We start from the raw sequence: 18304 nt of genomic DNA on the forward strand, positions 1-18304 counted from the left end.
GTCAGAAAGAACAAGGAAGACTGTGAGGATTTCTTCTATCTCTTCTGCCAGAGGTGTTAGACCACACAGAGTGCATCAAGATAAAGTGCTTCTCCTCTGGGAAGGTGGATTCTTGGTGGTGAAAGGAAGGTGGAAGGGATTTTAATTCCTCCGTAAGTCTGTCAAGTTCTGAGGTTGCCAAGTCACTGCTTCAGGACAAGCATTGACTCAGGGTGTAAAGAACAGAGTTGAGCCGAGAGAATCCTATTCTAACTTGAAGAAGAATTTCATGTCAGGTCAGAGTGTATCGGACAGAGTTAAGCCAGGCCCAGAAGAAGAAATGGACTCTGTCTCATTGCTCTTCTGTCTTTACCTCTTTGGTTTTAATTTTTATTTATTTATATGCACTGTGGATTGAACCCAAGGCCTGGTATGGACCAGGTAAAGGCCCTGTAAATGAGCTGCATCCACTCAAACCCTCTTCTTTATTTTTAAGAGTTCTTACTTCAATGATCAATGAGTTGGTTGTTGGTTAGTAGATGGATGGGAACTGAAAAATACTGCTTATTTCATTGTCTATGAAGAACTTTCTAGAAGTTTCTATTTGCCAATGAGTCACAGTGACACTCTCACCCCTTCCCTATTCTGACAATGTCTCCGGAAAGATAGATATGATAGGAGGGTGGGTGGACAGATAGGTAAGTGGATGGATGAGCGCGTGGGTAGATGGATGGATGGGCAGACAGACCTGTAGGCAGGCAGACAGATAGATGGGAAATGAAAAACATTGCCTATCTCATCATCTGCTGACAACTTTCTAGAAGCTTCCATTTGCCAATAGGTCACAACGATACTCCCATCCCTCCCCTACTTTGCCATGTCCTCGGTGACTTTGGGGCTTTAAAAATACCTCATAGAGTGTGCTTGCATCTCCAGAACTTTTGTGTAAAATCCCAGAGACACTTGCCAAAGTTTTGCTTTGTGTGCCGGGAATTTAAATGGCTTTGCACTTGTCGGTGACCTTTGGCAGATGTCTCTACTTATCCATGACTTTTATCTATTAATAAACAGAATTTCAGGCAGAGAATGGTTTTGCTGTTTGTAGCTCTCCCCTGTGTTTCTTTCCTGTCATAAGAGTGCACCCTCCCTGACTCCTGGTCAGTGGGCACCAGCTGATGTCTGGTAGTACAGACTCACACAGGGCTATGCTTTGGGGAAGCCTCACATGACCTGCTAGATTTGGCTGGTGCTGTGGCTTGAATATGAAATGTCCCCCATAGGTTCATGTGTTTGAACACTTGTTTCTCAGCCAGTAGTGCTGCTTTGAAAGACTGTAGAAGATTTAGAGTTAGGGCTTCACTGGAGAGAGTGGACCTTCAAGTTTTATAGCCCGATCCTGCTTCCGGTACACTCTCATCTTCCTGACTGTGTGTACAATGTGACCAACCACTTCACACTCCAACCACCATAATTAACTGTATTTCTTAGACTGTGAACCAAAACTAACCCCTGCCCCTCCCCATCACAGCAAGAAGAAACAATGGTTATTGCAGCTGAGCACACTGAGCTCTGCTAGATTCAGTAGCTCACCTAGAGAGGACCGTCCAGACCTCACACACTGTCCCCAAGGGCACAGAATGCTGAGCAAGTAAAGCCTTGGGACTGTCCCAAAATGACCCTAGGACAGACCACTCTCCCACGCCCTCTGATAATCATTCTTCGGTGTCTTCCCACAGAACCACATTCTTGGTGTGGAGTAGTTGTTTGAGGGGTGGTTCCAACTACAGAGGGTCCTGGAAAATGGCTGAGATGCAGAAGAGTCTCAGGTGTCAGGATCAGAAAGAGCAAGACTCTAGTCCCAAGTCTGCCCACACCATAGGATGGCTAGGGCAAATGAGTTGGTGTTGCCAACACCCCTATCTTGTTCTAAGTTGTGAACACAGGATTGTGATGTTCACATCCCTTTCTGAAACTCCTGGGACCGGAACTGCCTCTCATACCCTTGCAGCCCTTGAAAGTGTCCATGGAGATCAGGTGCCTCACCGTTCTTGCCTGGGACCTAGAGTCCAGCAGCCTGCTTTCTTGGCTCTCTGTTCTTCGGGGTGGCAGAAAGCATGAGTTGCCTGTTTCATGCATCCTGTAGTCTCACTCTTTGCTTGATGTCTACTGAAAGGAAGGCGGCTAACCTTAAAGCCCCCAACCCAACTCTGTCCTCCACTGCACCCCACTCCACTCTGCCATTCGCAGTGAATTACAGCTCTACTGTTCAGTCACTCTCTAACCTGGCATTAGCAGAATTCCTGATTCCCTTCCATTTAAAACGAAGCGTAACTCGTAGTAGATGCTAACTACAGGTTGCTACATTACTTTATTTACTTGTATTTACATAGGTGTGCATAATTTGCAGATATACACAGATAATCACTATGTATCCATCTCTGCTTGACTCTATATGTCTGCTTATTAAATCTGAGTAGTAGCTCGCCAGCCTGTCCCCATATAGTTCAAAGATGCAAAGAGGCCCCCAAGTCTATGTCCTCCCAGGATGCTGTAAGTCCTACAACTTCGGGACAGTACTTAGTCACACCCAGATGCAACCTGTCCAGACTGGGAAGAGGAGGCCTGGCTATGGCACCTCTTATAAGTGTATCCACCTTTGTTCTGGCTGCTCCCAGAGACACAGGGGACACACGGGCTTCTCTTTCTGTCACAGCCAGCCACCAGGTTGCCTGAGGTAGCCCCTGAGCTCCACCTGGGTCCAGTTCCTCTTCAGTGAGTGAGAAAAGTGTCCAGCTGCCCCCCCACACACACACATCTGTCCCCTGCTTCAAAACGTACATCGTCTACAATTCTCTCTGATGATTCCTTGCAGAAGTAGAGGCCCCAGGTGGGATACTCAGTGTTGGGAACAGTGGGCTGTCGGAGGCTCCCAGGTGTGAGGCTATGGTGTCAAGCCCTCTTGCCACACAGCATGATGGTGAACTCTGAGCTCTTCCTGCAGCTCCGGTGCTAAAAATGGAGCTGCCTCGTTTGCTATTCGCTCCACATATGTTCTTCATTTCATGTCCAAACTCCGCAATTAGAGTCATCAACAGCGAGTTTTTCATGACTTTTATTAAACTCCCACAGGCTGGGAGCAGGCTGTCATTAGCAGCACCATACTGGCCAGGGTTCCGGTTTCTAAGCAGAGAGCTGTTGTCTCTGGCCCCCTGCCCACATTTCATTGCAGAGCTTTGCTTCCCCAGATGACTCTGGCCTTGGGGACAATGTGGGAATTCAGTGATCCAGGGGCTGGCTCTAGATCCTAATCTGGATGTGGGCACTTAGGCAAGTCACCTGACCTCCCTGGGCCTCAGCTTCCTGACTCGTAAAATGGGCATAAGAATTGAATACTAGATACAACATCAATCAACCCTGTCCAAGTCCTCTTGTTCAAGTCATAACCATCTTTCGATGAGTGTCTTCAACATTTAAAGATAATTATAAAGATGGCAATAGTGGTGCAAAAACACCTTTCTTGGCGAGGCTAATATTCCCAGCAGCCCTTGGAAGTCAGTGCTTCTAGTACCCTGTTCTTACCAGGTAGAAACTGGGGCTCAGGGTGATTGCATAAACCATTCCAGGTAGCAAAACCTGGCCTGTCACCCAGATGGCCTTCTAAGGAGCTGAAGCTCAGAGCAGACTACATGCCATCTTCCAGCTTTCTGACACATGAGGCCCCTGCTCTCAGGGAGAACCCCGGGTAGAGCTGGAACTACTTCTGTCTCCCATTTGGGGTAGGAAATGAGAAACCCTCATAGTTTTACATGGGCATGCTGATGCCCTCTGTACCCAGGGTAGACTCTCAATACACTGCTGGCATCTGGCCCACGCCTTATTGGGTGGAGTAATGCACCATTGCATGGGATCACGGCTCCAGGGTCCTTCCTGATCACCAGCAGGATCCAGATGCCACCACAGCATCCTCATGCAGGTTTTCAGGCTCCCTTCAGTTGAGAAGCAGAGAAAGCAGGAGTTCAAGTCAGTACGCTCTGTGCCCTAGGAAGGGCTGGTAGCACTGAAGAGTATCTGTATCACGGAAGCTTAAGGAGATGCTTAAGCCATTTTATGGAAGCTCCTAAGGAAGTGTGCTGAGACTACATGATGGGTGTAAATGAATTCTCCAATTGGATTTTCCCAGCTAACTGCATTGTCACACTGCCTTTGTCCTGGGTGCATTTGCTAAAGCCTGCTGGCTGCTGCGGGTGAGCCCTGGAAGGGCAGCTCTTTGGTGGAGCCCTCAAGGGCAGTGCTGTGTTAATATGCTGGGAATTTAAGTGAGCTGGGCCTTCTAAATCAATCACCAGGACAGCTTTATTTTTTTCCCTTTGCTCAAAAAAATACAGTATTCAGTACAATTACATGTGTAGGAGTAAGGTTGGCTTGGGTGAAGGACACCAAAATGGAAAATTCCACAACATTTTTACTGCAGGAAAAGGGATTCGCCATTCTTAGCTCTTATAGAACTGGCTACAGAAAATATCAGCATTTGTGTATTATCTCTGCAGTCCTCAAAACGGCCTAAGCTTCTCAGAAATCACCCGGTTTCATATGCCCAGGGCATTCTGGATGCTTAACAAGTGTGGGTTAAACAAAAGACTAAACAGAAGACTCCTGAAAACTTTGTAAAGGGATGTTCACAACATGGAATGGGCCAATATTTGCCTTCTTGCCCCTTTGGGGGTTTTCTATGATGGCAAGGTTTACCCTGGCAACTGTGTGTAGACCCTGAGGACAGCTCAAAGTATGAGTTCCCACCTTCATGATAGGTACATAGTTGTAGAGCTCCTGGGAGCCCATGGAAATGAAGCCTCTGCTGTAGGAACTTGGAGATGAGTTGATGAGTATGGCCTCGCCAAGCATTTGCTCCTGAATTTGAGAGAGAGAGCTGGCCATCAAGGACTATGGGGTTGAGAAAGGTGTGTGTTTGGATTTGTTTCCAAAGGAAAGCAATCGACATGTTTTGAGGCTAAGAGGAAGAACCAGAGAAGGAGATAAGCATTCAAATAAAGAGATCATAATAAACTGAGCCACACCCCAGGTTGGGAATGAGTGAGAACAGGAGGAGACACCATCCTGTGACAGGAGATGGGGCTGCTCCTGGACCACATGGGTTGCCTTGCTAGTAAGTGGGATGTGTGTGGGAGAACAGAGAGTTCAGACGCTGCCTGAGTGCCCACAAGAGGATACCGGTTAGAGCAGGGGGCCTGTTTGAAGTTGCAGGTCACGTCTGCGCTAGCCTAATTTGCTTATGATACATAACCTTTCTTATTAGGAACAACCTAAGCTCTTAAAGTAATGTTATACAGCAAGAGATGGAGCTTTTCTTGTTTCTGAGGTGGTGAGAAGATAAATGTTCAGTCTAGCTCATTCTATGTCCTGGGGGAAATAGTCAGACCCTTGTCCTGGGGAGAGTCATTTATCCACTGGGTTCTGTGAAAAATGACAATTGGAGGGTTAGGAAGTAAATATTATGAAGAAGGCACCAGGAAACAAGTCTAAGTTAAAGTTCAAGGGTCTCTAGTATATTTATTACTACATTAGTCTGGTAAACTAATATGTTTGAGTGTGTGTTATGTGTCAAGTGGTAGGTTTGATGATCAGCAGGTAATGGTATGCAAGGTAAGAAGGCCTGGTAATTGTCCTCAGGTAATGTGGACTCTAATAGGGAACAGTGGTACGATGGTGACACTGTCACCTAGCACACAGCACTAGTTACTCCTATGCCAACTTCCCTATAACCACAGTTAGCCCCATTTTCACGGACGGGTAAACAGAGAGAATGACAGCTGAATGTATTATCTGTATCACTAGCAGGTGGGAACAGGGGCTAGATCTGGGCAGAGTCTCCTACATTAACCCTTTTCCCTCTCCACATTAGCTCAGTTCCCTTGGCATGTACTTTCAGAGTTCTCTGTACTTTTGCTAAGCTCATGCTTTCAAATGCACAGTATTGTGGTGGACAGAGCTTAACCAAATGGCTACCCATCAGCCAGGCTTGTCATGGCCCCCTAACACATGACTTCAGAATTTCCGTGGCTTACAGTAACAAACATTTCTCGGCCATGCTACATTCTATTTCTTCTCTGACCTTCTCTTTCTTCTGCGGCATCTTGCCAAAAGAAGCTAGGGGAAAAAAAACACACAAAGCTTGCTCTTCATCTGTGAGTCATAAATCTTCCAAAAGCTGTCTAGAAGCCATCACTATCTTTATAGGCTCCAGTGACAGCTTCTTCGCTGTGGACTTATTGGCTCCAAAGTCAGTGTCCCATTTTTTAAGATTTGACCGTACCCCTCACCTAGGGTCACTTTCTACGGGCTGGTGAAATTGGTAAATTTCTAGCAGTCAGAGCTTGCTTTATGGTCACCATGGGTCAGCCTCATCCATCTGGGATGCCCATATCCAGGGACAAAAATGGAGAAGATAAAATGCAGGTCCCCAGGACAGTGACAGTGGGAGATGCAGTGGACTTGTAGAAGAAGGGAGGACCTAGAGAGAGCCCCAGGCATAATAGAAAGGTCGTGGGTTCCCAGTCTTGCTCTTCCTATCTCTTGATCATTGTTATCTAGAAAATAACGAAGTCCACAGCAGTGGGTCTGCCAGATCTTGGACTTGGACTTCTAAAATTGTACTTAATAAATCATTCTCATGTGTACTTTATATACATGATCTATGCACATTCATCCATATGTGCATATATGTGTGTATGCATGTATGTCTACTACTCTCTATAACATAAATAGAAAGATAGCGTCACATTATAGCTCCAAAACCAAATTGGATATGGCTATATCACAATGGTCAAGACTAGGCAAGAAGGCACATCTGACATAGTTGATATTGGATACATGACACTGGAGGAGGATTCAAGAATACTGTGAGAAGGAGGGCCCATTGTGAGCACTCTGATAGCAGTACGTCTAAACTAATGATCCCAGCCCAGTTTAATCCCAAGTTCAAAGCCACCAGTTCCACTGTACTTCCTGGTGCTCTGCACACAGGCAACTGGCATTGTCTAGAGCCTAGATGGAACTGCAGGTGCTTCCTAAGTTGCCTGTAGCCCAGCATTGCTTCTTAGGCACCATGGGTATTTTCACTAAAAGACTCTAGAAAGCCCTCAGATGTATTGACTGAGCAGTGTGAGGCCACCAGCCACTACCAGCATGCCATCTTTGGGGTGACTCTCCTCATCTCCCTCCCCACCACCTGACAGGTCCTGTGTTGCACACTTCTGTGCTTTGATCTGGGCAAATTATCCCACTCTAGGGTGCTCTCAAGTCTCCTGGCTCTCTGGCCTCCTTGGGTGGAATGCATCACCTCCGTCCCTGGGCCATCTCTGTACTAACCAGTGCCTGCTACAAGCCTGACCAGGAGAATACTCTAGACATGTGGTGAAGCAGCTCAGAGGAGGGGCATGTCTAGCTCCTCTCTGCTTTGGAAGCCTGGCATTACAGAAGGGGGTCACCAGCAAGTTGAACAAGACCATCTATCATTATAAACCTCTTCCCACAAGGCTTGGGGACTTGTGAGCTTAAAGTCACCTATTCACAGAAGTGAGTTGGGGTTGGGGGGTGCTGGGTTAGAAGCCTTACATACAGCTGCTACATGGAGAGCTAGCATTGAGACCTGTACATGTCTCTCTCCCCTGCATGAACTTGGTGCTGAGGATGGTGATACACCCCCAACTCTTGATTTATTGGCAGTGCACTGTGGCCCTGAGCACGGTAATGAACCTCTGTGTCAAGGGATTAATGACCAATAACCAAACCTCTAAATCAGCGCACCCTGTCTGCAGAGGCCCGTGGCTCATCCTTGGGTAAATAGGACAAAAAGCCCATTTCTAATACATTTTCTGGATGTCACAGCACCGCTCTATAAATTGAGATCGAGTAAAGCAATCCTCAAAGTCCTCCCTCCTCCTCCGGCCCCTGCCATTCCTGTCTCCTTGCCTGTGGCTTGCCTGACTCACCTACAATCAGACTCAGGAGGGGCCACAGGCATGGAGAGGGCAGCCTCCTCACTGTAGGGTCACACGCCCTCATGGGATGACCCTAGTCACTGTCGGTGTCTTGCTCTTGCTCTGAAGACACTGTAGCCACACTCAGGGTTTCAATATTTTCATCCTCACCATACCAACCCTACATTTTGTGTCTACACTCCCCAGGGTCTCCTTAAATGCAGCCATTTTTCTATCTTGGCTGCATACTAGAATCTTCTGGAATAATTCCCATGTTAGGTACTTTTCTTGTCACTGTGACCAGACACTGAGCCAGAAGACTCTTAAGCCAGGGAGGTTAAGGGAACATAATTCCTGGTGGAGGGGAAGACATGGCAGCAGGTAGATCGTGTGGGCAGGGGTGTGTAGCCTAGACTCTCTACCCTTTATACTCATAATAGCTTGGTGGAACAGGAAACAGGAAACAGACAAGTGGGGTTGGCCTTTTCCAAGCCCTGCTTCCAGTAACCCACTTTCTCTAACAAGTCTCCAGCTCCTGAAATTTCCCAGACCTTCTAGAGCAGCTCTTACCAGCTGGGGACCAACTGTTCAAACATGTGTGCCCATGGGGAATATTTCACATTCAAACCAGTCCCCAGGACTAGCCTTACTCCTATCAGTAGCTTATAGCTTTAAACTAAGCTCCCCAGATGACTGAGATGTACAGCAAGGTTAGGGACCCTTAGCTTGATGGCACTGGAATCTTGACCCTCTGGTGTCATACACTGCACATTTGCCATCTTTCTGTTAGATGGCCGGCTCACAGCTTCACCCTCCCCTCTGTTACCTCATTTCTCTCTAGCTATCATGAGGCTCCCTAGTGTGTGGCTCAACCCACAGAGAGCTGGCTTCCCAATCCCCTGTCAGGCTGCATTAGCTTTCAGACTATCCCTTCCAGGTATCAAAAAAAAAAAAAAAAAAAAAAAAAAAAAAAAAAAAACAGCCTTAAGAAAGCTTGTATGCCCTAAGCCCTTTCATGCCAGAACTAGCCAAACACAGTTATTTTCTCCCCTGTGGTTCTAAAACATATTGTGGGGAGCATCTCACCATGGTTTCCCCCTTTATCCATTCCACCTCTCCATCCAACCTCAGGCAGGTGCCAGCCAAACACCACTAACATCCTTCCATGCCAGAGCCTACTTGTCTCTGAGTTACCTTATATTTCAAGTGCACAGAATCCGTACAGCAACAGTGTTGCCAAGGAAACACTAATGGGGATGGCCAAAGCTTCCAATGCCTGTGCCCAGTGATAGGCAGCAATCCAGTACTAAAGCTGTGCCCAAGAAAGCATCTATGTCTTGTGGTGGTCTGGACAAGAAATGTTTTCCCATAAACTTATGCATTTGAAAATCTGGTCCCCTGTTAGTGGCGTTGTTTGGGAGGTGGAGACTTGCTTCAGGAGGTAAATCACTAGGAGTGAGCTTTCAGGGTTTCTGACTCTGCCTCCCTTTCCATTGCTCTCTCTGCTTCCTGTGTGACAATGAAAATGTGACCAGCCAGGTTGATCAGAGTGTCTTATCACAGCAGCAGAAGCGTGACTAATGTATGTCATTAAGGAAGTCCACGCCAGATTCGCACTTTGTGTGGGGGGGTTCTAGAACTTTGTGTGGAGGATACGGCATGAAGTGTAAAAGTGGGGACGTGAAGGCTGGAAGGCTTGCAGATTGGCTATGGCCAAGGATGCCAGAGGTGGAAGGCTGGAAATGGAGGGAAGCCTTTTAGCCAGTGTTTGCAAACTCTGGTTGGTGTCCTTCTGAAAGATGCCTCCTGCAAGGTCTCTTTATGTAGCCCCAGCAGACCTTGAACTCACAGAGCTCCACTAGCCTCTGCCTCTCGAGTGCTGAGACTATAGGAAGTCACCTGCAAACCTGGTTCCACTGTCAATCTCTCTTTTTTTTAAGTTCTTTGTAAACTTTTGTTTCAACAAAGTATCAGTGGTACTGAATTATAAGAAAGAACCTTACCTGCAAGATAGGTTTAGGGGAAAGGCCCAGGCCTAATTCATAATGACCTCAGAGACCTTTCTGATGCCCAGAACACAGTGAGGAGTAGCTGATAGGAGCAGTTCTGACTGTACTGTTGGTGTCTTTGAAGAGAAGAGTTTGCGATGGCCCTGGGAGCCGAGTTCCGCTTGTTTCAGCCTCGCTGAGAGATAAACTGGGTAGAGATGGAACCTTGGCTCCAACCCAGGGCTGCCGAAGAACAAGAGGACCATGGGCTTCCAGCCTCGGAAGGGATGATGTAGGCCTTGAACTGTTAGGAATCCAACCTAGCTGGGCACATCCTTCAGGCAGTAAATAAGAGGAGACCTCCTCAAGACCTTGTCAGACCAGTTTCCAAAGCTGTGACCGCACAGATGGAAGGTAACCTTAATAAACCCACACAAAAGGGGGCTTTATTTTTTCTCTCCTTTTCCTCCCTATGCCCTTCCTCTTCCCTGTGATAATCCTGCCAGTCAGTGATCTTTGAAAGCTGTTGAAGAATGGGTACTGTGACCCATCCACATACACACAGGATGGGAACTCTGGTGTGATGATTTGTATATACTTGGCCCAGGGAATGGCACCATTAGGGGGTATGGGCTTTAAGAACCTCGTCCTAGCTGCCTGGGAGCCAGTCTTCTGCTTGCCTTTGGAACGGATGCAGAACTCTCAGCTCCTGCCTCACTATGCCTACCTGGATGCTGCCATGCTCCCACCTTGATGATAATGGACTGAATGTCTGACCCTGTAAGCCAGCCCGAATTAAACACTGGCCTTATAAGAGTTGCCTTGGTCACGGTATCTGTTCACAGCAGTAAAACCCTAAGACATATGGTATCAGGGTTCACATGCATCCTGCTGGGCATGGCCATATCAGAGGTGAAGGTCTCAAGCAAGGCCATCCTTCCACCTTAGGGACTCTTTGCCCAGCTTTGGTCCTGTGTCCCTGAGGGTAGTGATGTGGGAGCAGGGCTCTGGGGACTCTGTGGTTGTGTTCAGCTCAGCCATTCATCATTAGTCCTGGCTCTGGCCTGGAGAAGGCGATAGCACCCCGAGTGTAAGACCTGAGGCCCAGATGCTCTTTCTTGGTGGTGCAGGTGATTTTTTTTTCTTTCCCCATCAAGCACCAGAATAAAATGCCAGTCAGGTGTGCAGCCCTGCTGAGCTGTGCAGGGCTGAGCAAAGAAGGAATGCAATCCATCATTACAGATGGAGAGGAGCTGAGTGGTCAGGGTATCGTTTCTATACCCCTGAGGGTCTGTGAAACATCCAGACAGGATAACAGCCTGCCTCTGCCTCTGGCAGTTACTGACAAGATCCTGCTGTCTCAGCACTCCTGGCCTCTGTGTGCTATTGGTCTTTTAATGGGGGGCAGGGGGCTCTCTCCTATCCTCTAATACAAAGTCCATGCCCTACGGTGGCTCTATAGGACCATGTGGAAACAGTCTTCTGGCACTTTCTGGCACCTTCCAGCCCACACACTGGAGGTCGAGAAACTAGATGCAGGATGTGAATGGTCCCGGGCCTGGCTCAGAAGTCAGACTACAGTTTAAATCTTAGCTGCAAGTCATGATGTGGGACTTTGGACATACTATTTAGTTTCTCTCAAATAACTTCATTTGCCTCAGTCCCTCAGCTGCTAAATGGGAGATAATGGTAATATACAGGTAGAAATTCAAAACCTGAAATGACCCATGATCTGAAACTTTTTAAAGGTTTACTTTACTTATTTATTTGTTTGTTTATTCACTTTACATCCTCCATCCTGGACACCCCCTCACACAATCCTCCCATCCTCTGTTCCCCTCTCTGAGCAGATGCCCTCCCTGACCCCTGCCCCCCCTCCTCCCTGGTATCTTCCTACCCTGACACTTCAAGTCTCTGTGAGCTATGGACATCCTCTTGCCCTGAGACCAGACAAGGCAGCTTGGCTAGAAGGCAACAGCGTTTGGAATATCCCAGGACCCACATGAAGTTCAAGCTGCACATCTGCTACATAACTTGCAGGGAGGCCTGGGTCCAACCTGTGCATGCACTTTGGTTAGTGGTTCAATCTCCCAAAATTCCAAGTCTGACCTTCTATGAGAGGTAGTTATGCATAGAGTTGCCTTTAGACTGTGGAAATAACGTATTATGAATCATAAACCTTGTGTTTAGACTTGGGTCCCATCTCCAAGATGATTCTTTATGAATGCATAGGCTGATGTTGTAAAAATCCTTTGAAAGCTCTGAAACCAGAAGCACTGTGTTCCTGACTGTGGGTACGGGGTACTCAAACCCTGTGGCCGACCCATAGCTCCATTAGGGTTAAAGGAGAGAGATGGTGTGGGCCCCTTCAGCTCTGCTACAGTACAACCACAGGTATTTCAGCTTGACTATTAGCAGTCGAAACCAGGGCCTCCTGACAACAATACTCCTGAGATGTTGAGCCAGGCAGTTTAACTTTACTAAGGGGTTCTGTGTACTCTACCTCTCCTTCTCTAAGTCATAGCTAAAATGTTTATGTCGGGGCATCCCAAATGACCCCTGGCAAGCAGAACTAGCCCCTTAGCCCCTATTGGAGACCACAGCTCTACATCACGTTTGGCTTCAACTTCCAAAGCCCCTCGTTGCTCTGGAAGTATGACCATGCTTGCTGGGCCTGTGGGTATTGAACATGGGTTACCTTGCACAAAATCATTCCTTATTTTATGTTTTCAGGCCATTTATTAATTCAGTGTGCTATTGGCTGGGCTTCTGAGGTGTCCAAGGGAAGGCCGGAGGGAGTCTTCCTTGCCAAATCCATCTCTGTGGTCCTCCAGCTTCCTGGTTCCACTGATTGTTGGTTTTTTAAATGACAAACAACTGTCTGTCCCTATTACAATCTTCTGAGACTCTGGAGCAATAATCAGCTCTGGTGACAGCTGTAGCAGCTAGTAAGTGCACACATACCCCTCAAAGCCTCTCCCCAGGCACTTTAGAGCAGCTAAGTGGATAAAACGGATTTGAGCTATTGCCTGGGTGGCCAATTTGTGTCTGTGGACTCCGCCCTGGAGATGAGAGGAAGGCCCTGGTGACAGGAGGCAGGAAGGGAGAGAAGTGACCCTGGCCATCCTTTTGCTGTAGGTCATGCTTCTGAACCTAGATCACTGTTTCCAAGGTGACCACCGAGGGCTCCCCTATCCTGAGATCATTTGGCTTTAGTTAAGGACCTAACTGTCTTGGTCTCTGGAGAAAGCACAGGTGGCAAGCTGAGGCTTGTGGACTTTCACACATTCAGGAAAAGCCCTGGGATCTGATGACTTTTTGTTTCTGGCTGGAAGGTGGAAGAATTGGAGCAAGCCAGAGAGAGGCGTGACATTGCTTCCTGCTGTGTGGCGACTGGCTTGTTACTCTTTTGCTGCTGCAACAAAAAGCCTGGCAGGAAACAATTCAAAGAATGAAAGTTGTCTGTAGCCTGTCAAGGCCTGACCGGCATGGCCAAGAAAACACGAAGCAACTGGTCACACTGCCCAGTCAGGAATCAGAAAGAAGGAAGATGCTGCTCAGCTTTCGGGGTCATTTTCCCCAGCCTGGGACTCCAGGGTGGGTCTCCCTCCTCAGTTAAGTCTCTCTGGGAACTTTATCACAGACACACCCAGAAGTGCACCCCTAGGTAATTCTAATCCCATCCAGTGGACAGAGAAGTTTGATCATCCCACCCATCTCCTAGATTTAGCTGAAGTCCACTAGAACTTCGGCTTTCTTACTTCCGTATACCCAGAACTCAACGTGAAGATCGAGTCCTTATTTGGGTGGATAGATAAATGCGATGCTTATCTGTACAACTGTTGAAGCTTCTAAATCCTACCTGTGTCAAATTCTTCCTCAGCTCCAATAAACTAGATTTGGGCTCCCATTAGAAACTAGGATGCCAACAATGGCTAGCTTGACAAAGCATCCTTATCTCTTATGTTCTGGTCACGTCTTCATGTTGAGCTGGGTATGACACTTTTTTATTCCTGCTTAAAACTTTGGTCATTATCACTCTTTACCATGAAAAGAAAGCAATCAGTAGGGTTGGCGATTTTGATGTCTTCATCCCTGGTTTTCCTAACCCGATGAGCTGTAAGAAGAGAACATTAGAGGACTAGATTGGGTCATAATGATTGTCCCTCTGTCTCCACCTGCTTCTTCCCACCCAAAGAGGCTACTCTGTTGTACGCTTCAGTGAGCTCCCCTGTTCTCTGGCCTCTGGTTGGGTTTTTCCAATAGTCAGTTTGCTAATGGTGTGATGGGAGACCAGAGTGGGGGTGGGAGGAAGAGGCAATTTTACAAATCTCTACTAAGAAATCTTGGTGCTGAGACTCCAGTGAGCTTCCCTGGTAGATGGTACTTCACATATTGTGATACCCTCACTTCTGGAAGCAGGGTATGTATTGTATGACTTTCTGAATCAGATCCCTGAGTTTCTGAGGCCTGTCTCTGCAACTTCCCTCCTTTACCTTTTTTCTTCGCCGGCTTGCTCAGCATCCCTGCACTGTAGTAAGTAAACTGAGTCCTCACTGCACAGAAGGGTAGACCTGAGGCTCTCCCAGTATCCCTTCAAGGCCAAAAGTACTTAACATCTGCCCCTTCACAACACTTGCTAGTCCTTGCTGTGTACAGTCTTAGTAGAGATAGAAATTCTCTGTCTTTTACTTCCCAGCCCCCCCCCCAATATTGGATGCTCCCCAAAGGCAGGGCCTGAGCCTTTGTGCTCTGTGTCTCCGGGCCAAATGCAGTATCTGGCACAAAATATTTATGAAGGAAGTCAGCGAGTCTGCACATAATGGATTCAAGAGGTACTTTCAAAGCTGTGGGTGGTAAAATCAATTTAAAAGGTTATGGCCAATGTTTTTCAATGCAAGAATAGAATAGAAAATGGAGTGTGCCGTGCAGTGAGGGCAGGATTTATTTCTTGAAAGTTTTGTCTCCATTCTACATGTGGACCAAATGCTCTCCTAGATCAAAAGTTGAAAGGGTTTCTTGCTGTCCACTGTTCCAGTTGAAAGTCCACAAGTCACTGGATATAAAAATCAGGGATCTCTCCTCACCAAGAACTCTTTGCCAGCTAGCCGGTGACAATGGGCACCTGGCCTCCATTTCTTTGACCGTTGACATTTGACCTCTCGCCACCTCTCTTCACCCCCAGAATGTGTATTATACGAGCAGCCAGCAGATCCACGTGGGTGTCCTGAGCCCCACAGTCGATGACGATGACAACCGGTGTCTGGTGGACGTCAACAGCCGGCCACGACTCATCGAGTGCAGCTACGCCAAGGCCAAGAGGATGAAGCTCCATTGGCAGTTCTCACAGGTAGAAGTCACTGTAGAGATAAGGCTCCTCCTCAGAGCAGTGTCTGGACCATTTGTGAAGGACAATCCCCATATCAGCGACCATGGGGCTTCCTTTCCCTGGAGGCCCACATTTATGTTTTTACCTTTCCTGCCACTTTGTCTCTCATTATGGAATAGCATCCCAGGAGTCAAACACCAAGTTTTCAATGGACACTCTGCCCCAAGAGCTCCCTACCACAGGAAGTCTGCTGTTAGGGTTTGTTTTCTGCCTATGGATGCCAGTTCTGGACATTTAGATGGCAAGGTGGCTGATTGCTACAGGATGTGAGGGAGCCCATATGGTCCTAGAACTCCAGGGTACCTGGGGACCTGAACAGCGTCGGGGAAGGGTGGGAGGGACTGTCAACATTAAGGAGACTAAGTGACTGAAGTCCACCTTTCAAACCTCTCAGCCTCTTGCTTCTGCCATAAGAAAGAAGGATGTTGGCGTGGGTGGGGCTGGTTTTGATCTAATTGTTGTTCCCTGCTTGGCAGTGGAGGGTGCTGGTGTTGGGAGATGTATCCTACTCTGTAGGTACCAGGTGTCTTTTGCCTGTCATCTGCGGATAGGAACTGGGTATTTTCAAGAGCAACTTCCTTGTCTTAAATGAGAACTGGCTGTCAGTATGAAACAGCAAGCTCAAATCAAGGTCATAGGTTTAAGGGCTTGTCAGAGACTAGGGATGAGAGCCGGAGCCAGGAAAGTGGGCAGGAAGGTGGTTTATAGGAAAGCAAGCCAGTTCCTCACCATCAGGTAGAGTGTGCTTTGGCAGCTCTGAGTACAGGCCATAGGCCTGCAAAGTATAAAAGATTCAGTGAAAAACAGCAGGGATGAGAGACTTTGTTAGTTCCTATCATGATGCCTTGCCAAACATTGTCATGCCTCTCTTCCAGTAGGAATAGAAGCTAGCATATGTGCCATGCCCATTGCTGCTCAAAACCACCCCGAAATTCCCTTTGATACTCCTAATCGTGGCTTGGCATTGCAAGTGGCCCCCTGGAAGTTTAGGGTTGGGACTGGGCGTGACATGTGTTTCTTCCTACTTTATATCCGGTTGAAACCCTAGCTTTTCCAGGCATGTCTTGTTGCTGATCAGCACTGTACCTGGCAAGATACTTGTCCCTATCCCCCTGCTAGCCTGTGTCCCAGGGGCACACAGAATGGAACTTTTTTCCTTCCAGATCACAGGCAGAAGAGGCTCAGCATGGCATGGCTGAGGAAGATTCTGAGGTCTGGGGTGTGTGGGAAATATAGATATACTTTCTTGTCCCAGGCCAGGAACAAAGCAAACTTACAGGAACAAAGTGTGTGTGGTGGGGGTGGAGGGCGGGGGAGGTGGGGGTGGGAGTATTCCCTGGGGAAGTGGGTGGGGCTGGCTCTGGTGAGATGAAAACAGACTCATGCCTGAGATTTCAGGGCCTTTGACGGTCACACCACACAGTCTGTGAAGCCACTCCTGCTGCCTTCTGCTGGGTCCCTACGTTTGGCTTGGAATGGTTCAGGAAGTTAGGAAACTGGAGTGGAACAGGCCCAGTGGCTGTTCAGAAGCGAGGTTACTGGCACAGTGCAAATGTTTCATCTGACAGAGGAAACCGCATGAGCCAGAGGAGCCGTCAAAGCCCACACTGATCCAGTTCTCTGATGAGTGTGGCCTGATCCCGGAGCAAAGTCTGGAAGGGACACTGGGTCTCATCATGACGGCTACCAGGAAATGGAGGGCTGTACTGCCCAGGGCACATTTAGGTCTGGGCTTTCAAAAGACCCCTCTAGGGAGCTGGGTTAGAAGTCTCAAGAAAAGGAAGGAGACAGGAGGAAGAGTTAGCAGGAGACCGGAATTCAGTTTGAAAGTTAGATATTCTCAACTCCCTCTCCACCATGACCTTGAGGATCCTCGGAATTCGAGCCTACCTCAAGGCCACTGTCCAGGCAGCATCTGAAGCTGACCCCAGGGTCTCAGACTTATCCTTGGATTCGTTGTGTTTACAGGTATGGCTGAACCCCAATGTGGGTAAGCAGTGTGCCGTGCCTCACTGAAGGCGTGGAGTCAGCTGCTTTGGGGCTGTCTTGGCATAACTTAGAGGAGTCACACAGGTCAGAAGGGTGTCCTAGGCCCTGGGGCCCTGGCATCAGCCAAATGTGACCATTCTTGTTTCACCTAATCTCCCAGGTTAGGCTTGGAAAGGCAACTCTGGAAAAGGCAGGTGGACAGCTCTGTCTATCAGTCTGTCTGTGAGCCTCAACCTCAAGACAAAACTATGTCACAGTGAGCTCTCTTCTTCCTCACTTCAGAATGTAGTGTTGAACAGGTAGCCCCACAGGACCCCTACCTGAATAAACTCATTGACCAGCCAAGCAGACAGTCCTGCTGTGTAGCACTCTGGGGGGGGGGGAGTCAGTTTTTGACACTTTAGCACATGTCTAATTAAAACTCCCCAGGTGCTCTGGCAACCGTATCTCTGATCCCTCAACCAGATGGAACTGTTTGGAAGTAATATCTCTAAATTCCTAGTTTGCAAGCTCAGAACAGCCTCCTCTCGTTCCCTACTCTATAGTAACTGGATGTGCAGTTTTTGTTTGATGTACAATGATCGATATTTATCAGGAGACATGGACTCCATCCATCCACTGCTTATTGACAAAGGGTTACTGCTCACAAGACCAAAGAAAGCCTGCAGCCTCTTAAATGATTAAAAACTTGTGCTTAAGCTTGGGAGATAGCTCAGTCTGTAAAATGCTCGCCTCACAAGCACCAGGTCCTAAGTTTGATACTCAGTACCCACATAAAAACAACCAAGCAAATGAGTGTGATGGTGCAGGCTTATAATCTCAGAAGTGGGATACCAGACAGCCTAGCTAAATGGATAAGTACCAGGGTCAGTGAGAGGACCTGGCTTGTGATCATCACACACATGTGTGTGTGCACGTGCGCCCACACACACATACACACATACATACATCATCTTGTGCTC

General features: G+C 47.8%; 1 protein-coding gene across 1 annotated transcript in view; it reads left to right on the forward strand.

The window, feature by feature from the left end:
* Positions 1–18304, forward strand: part of GALNT18 (polypeptide N-acetylgalactosaminyltransferase 18) — a 302943-nt gene that overhangs the window by 273480 nt on the left and 11159 nt on the right. The window contains exon 10 of the mRNA XM_080911329.1: positions 15150–15314. Coding sequence (XP_080767455.1) covers positions 15150–15314 — 165 coding nt within the window. The remainder of the gene's footprint in view (positions 1–15149; positions 15315–18304) is intronic.

This window comes from Micromys minutus (genome assembly GCF_963924665.1).
Source record: "Micromys minutus genome assembly, chromosome: 2".
Lineage (NCBI taxonomy): Eukaryota > Metazoa > Chordata > Mammalia > Rodentia > Muridae > Micromys > Micromys minutus.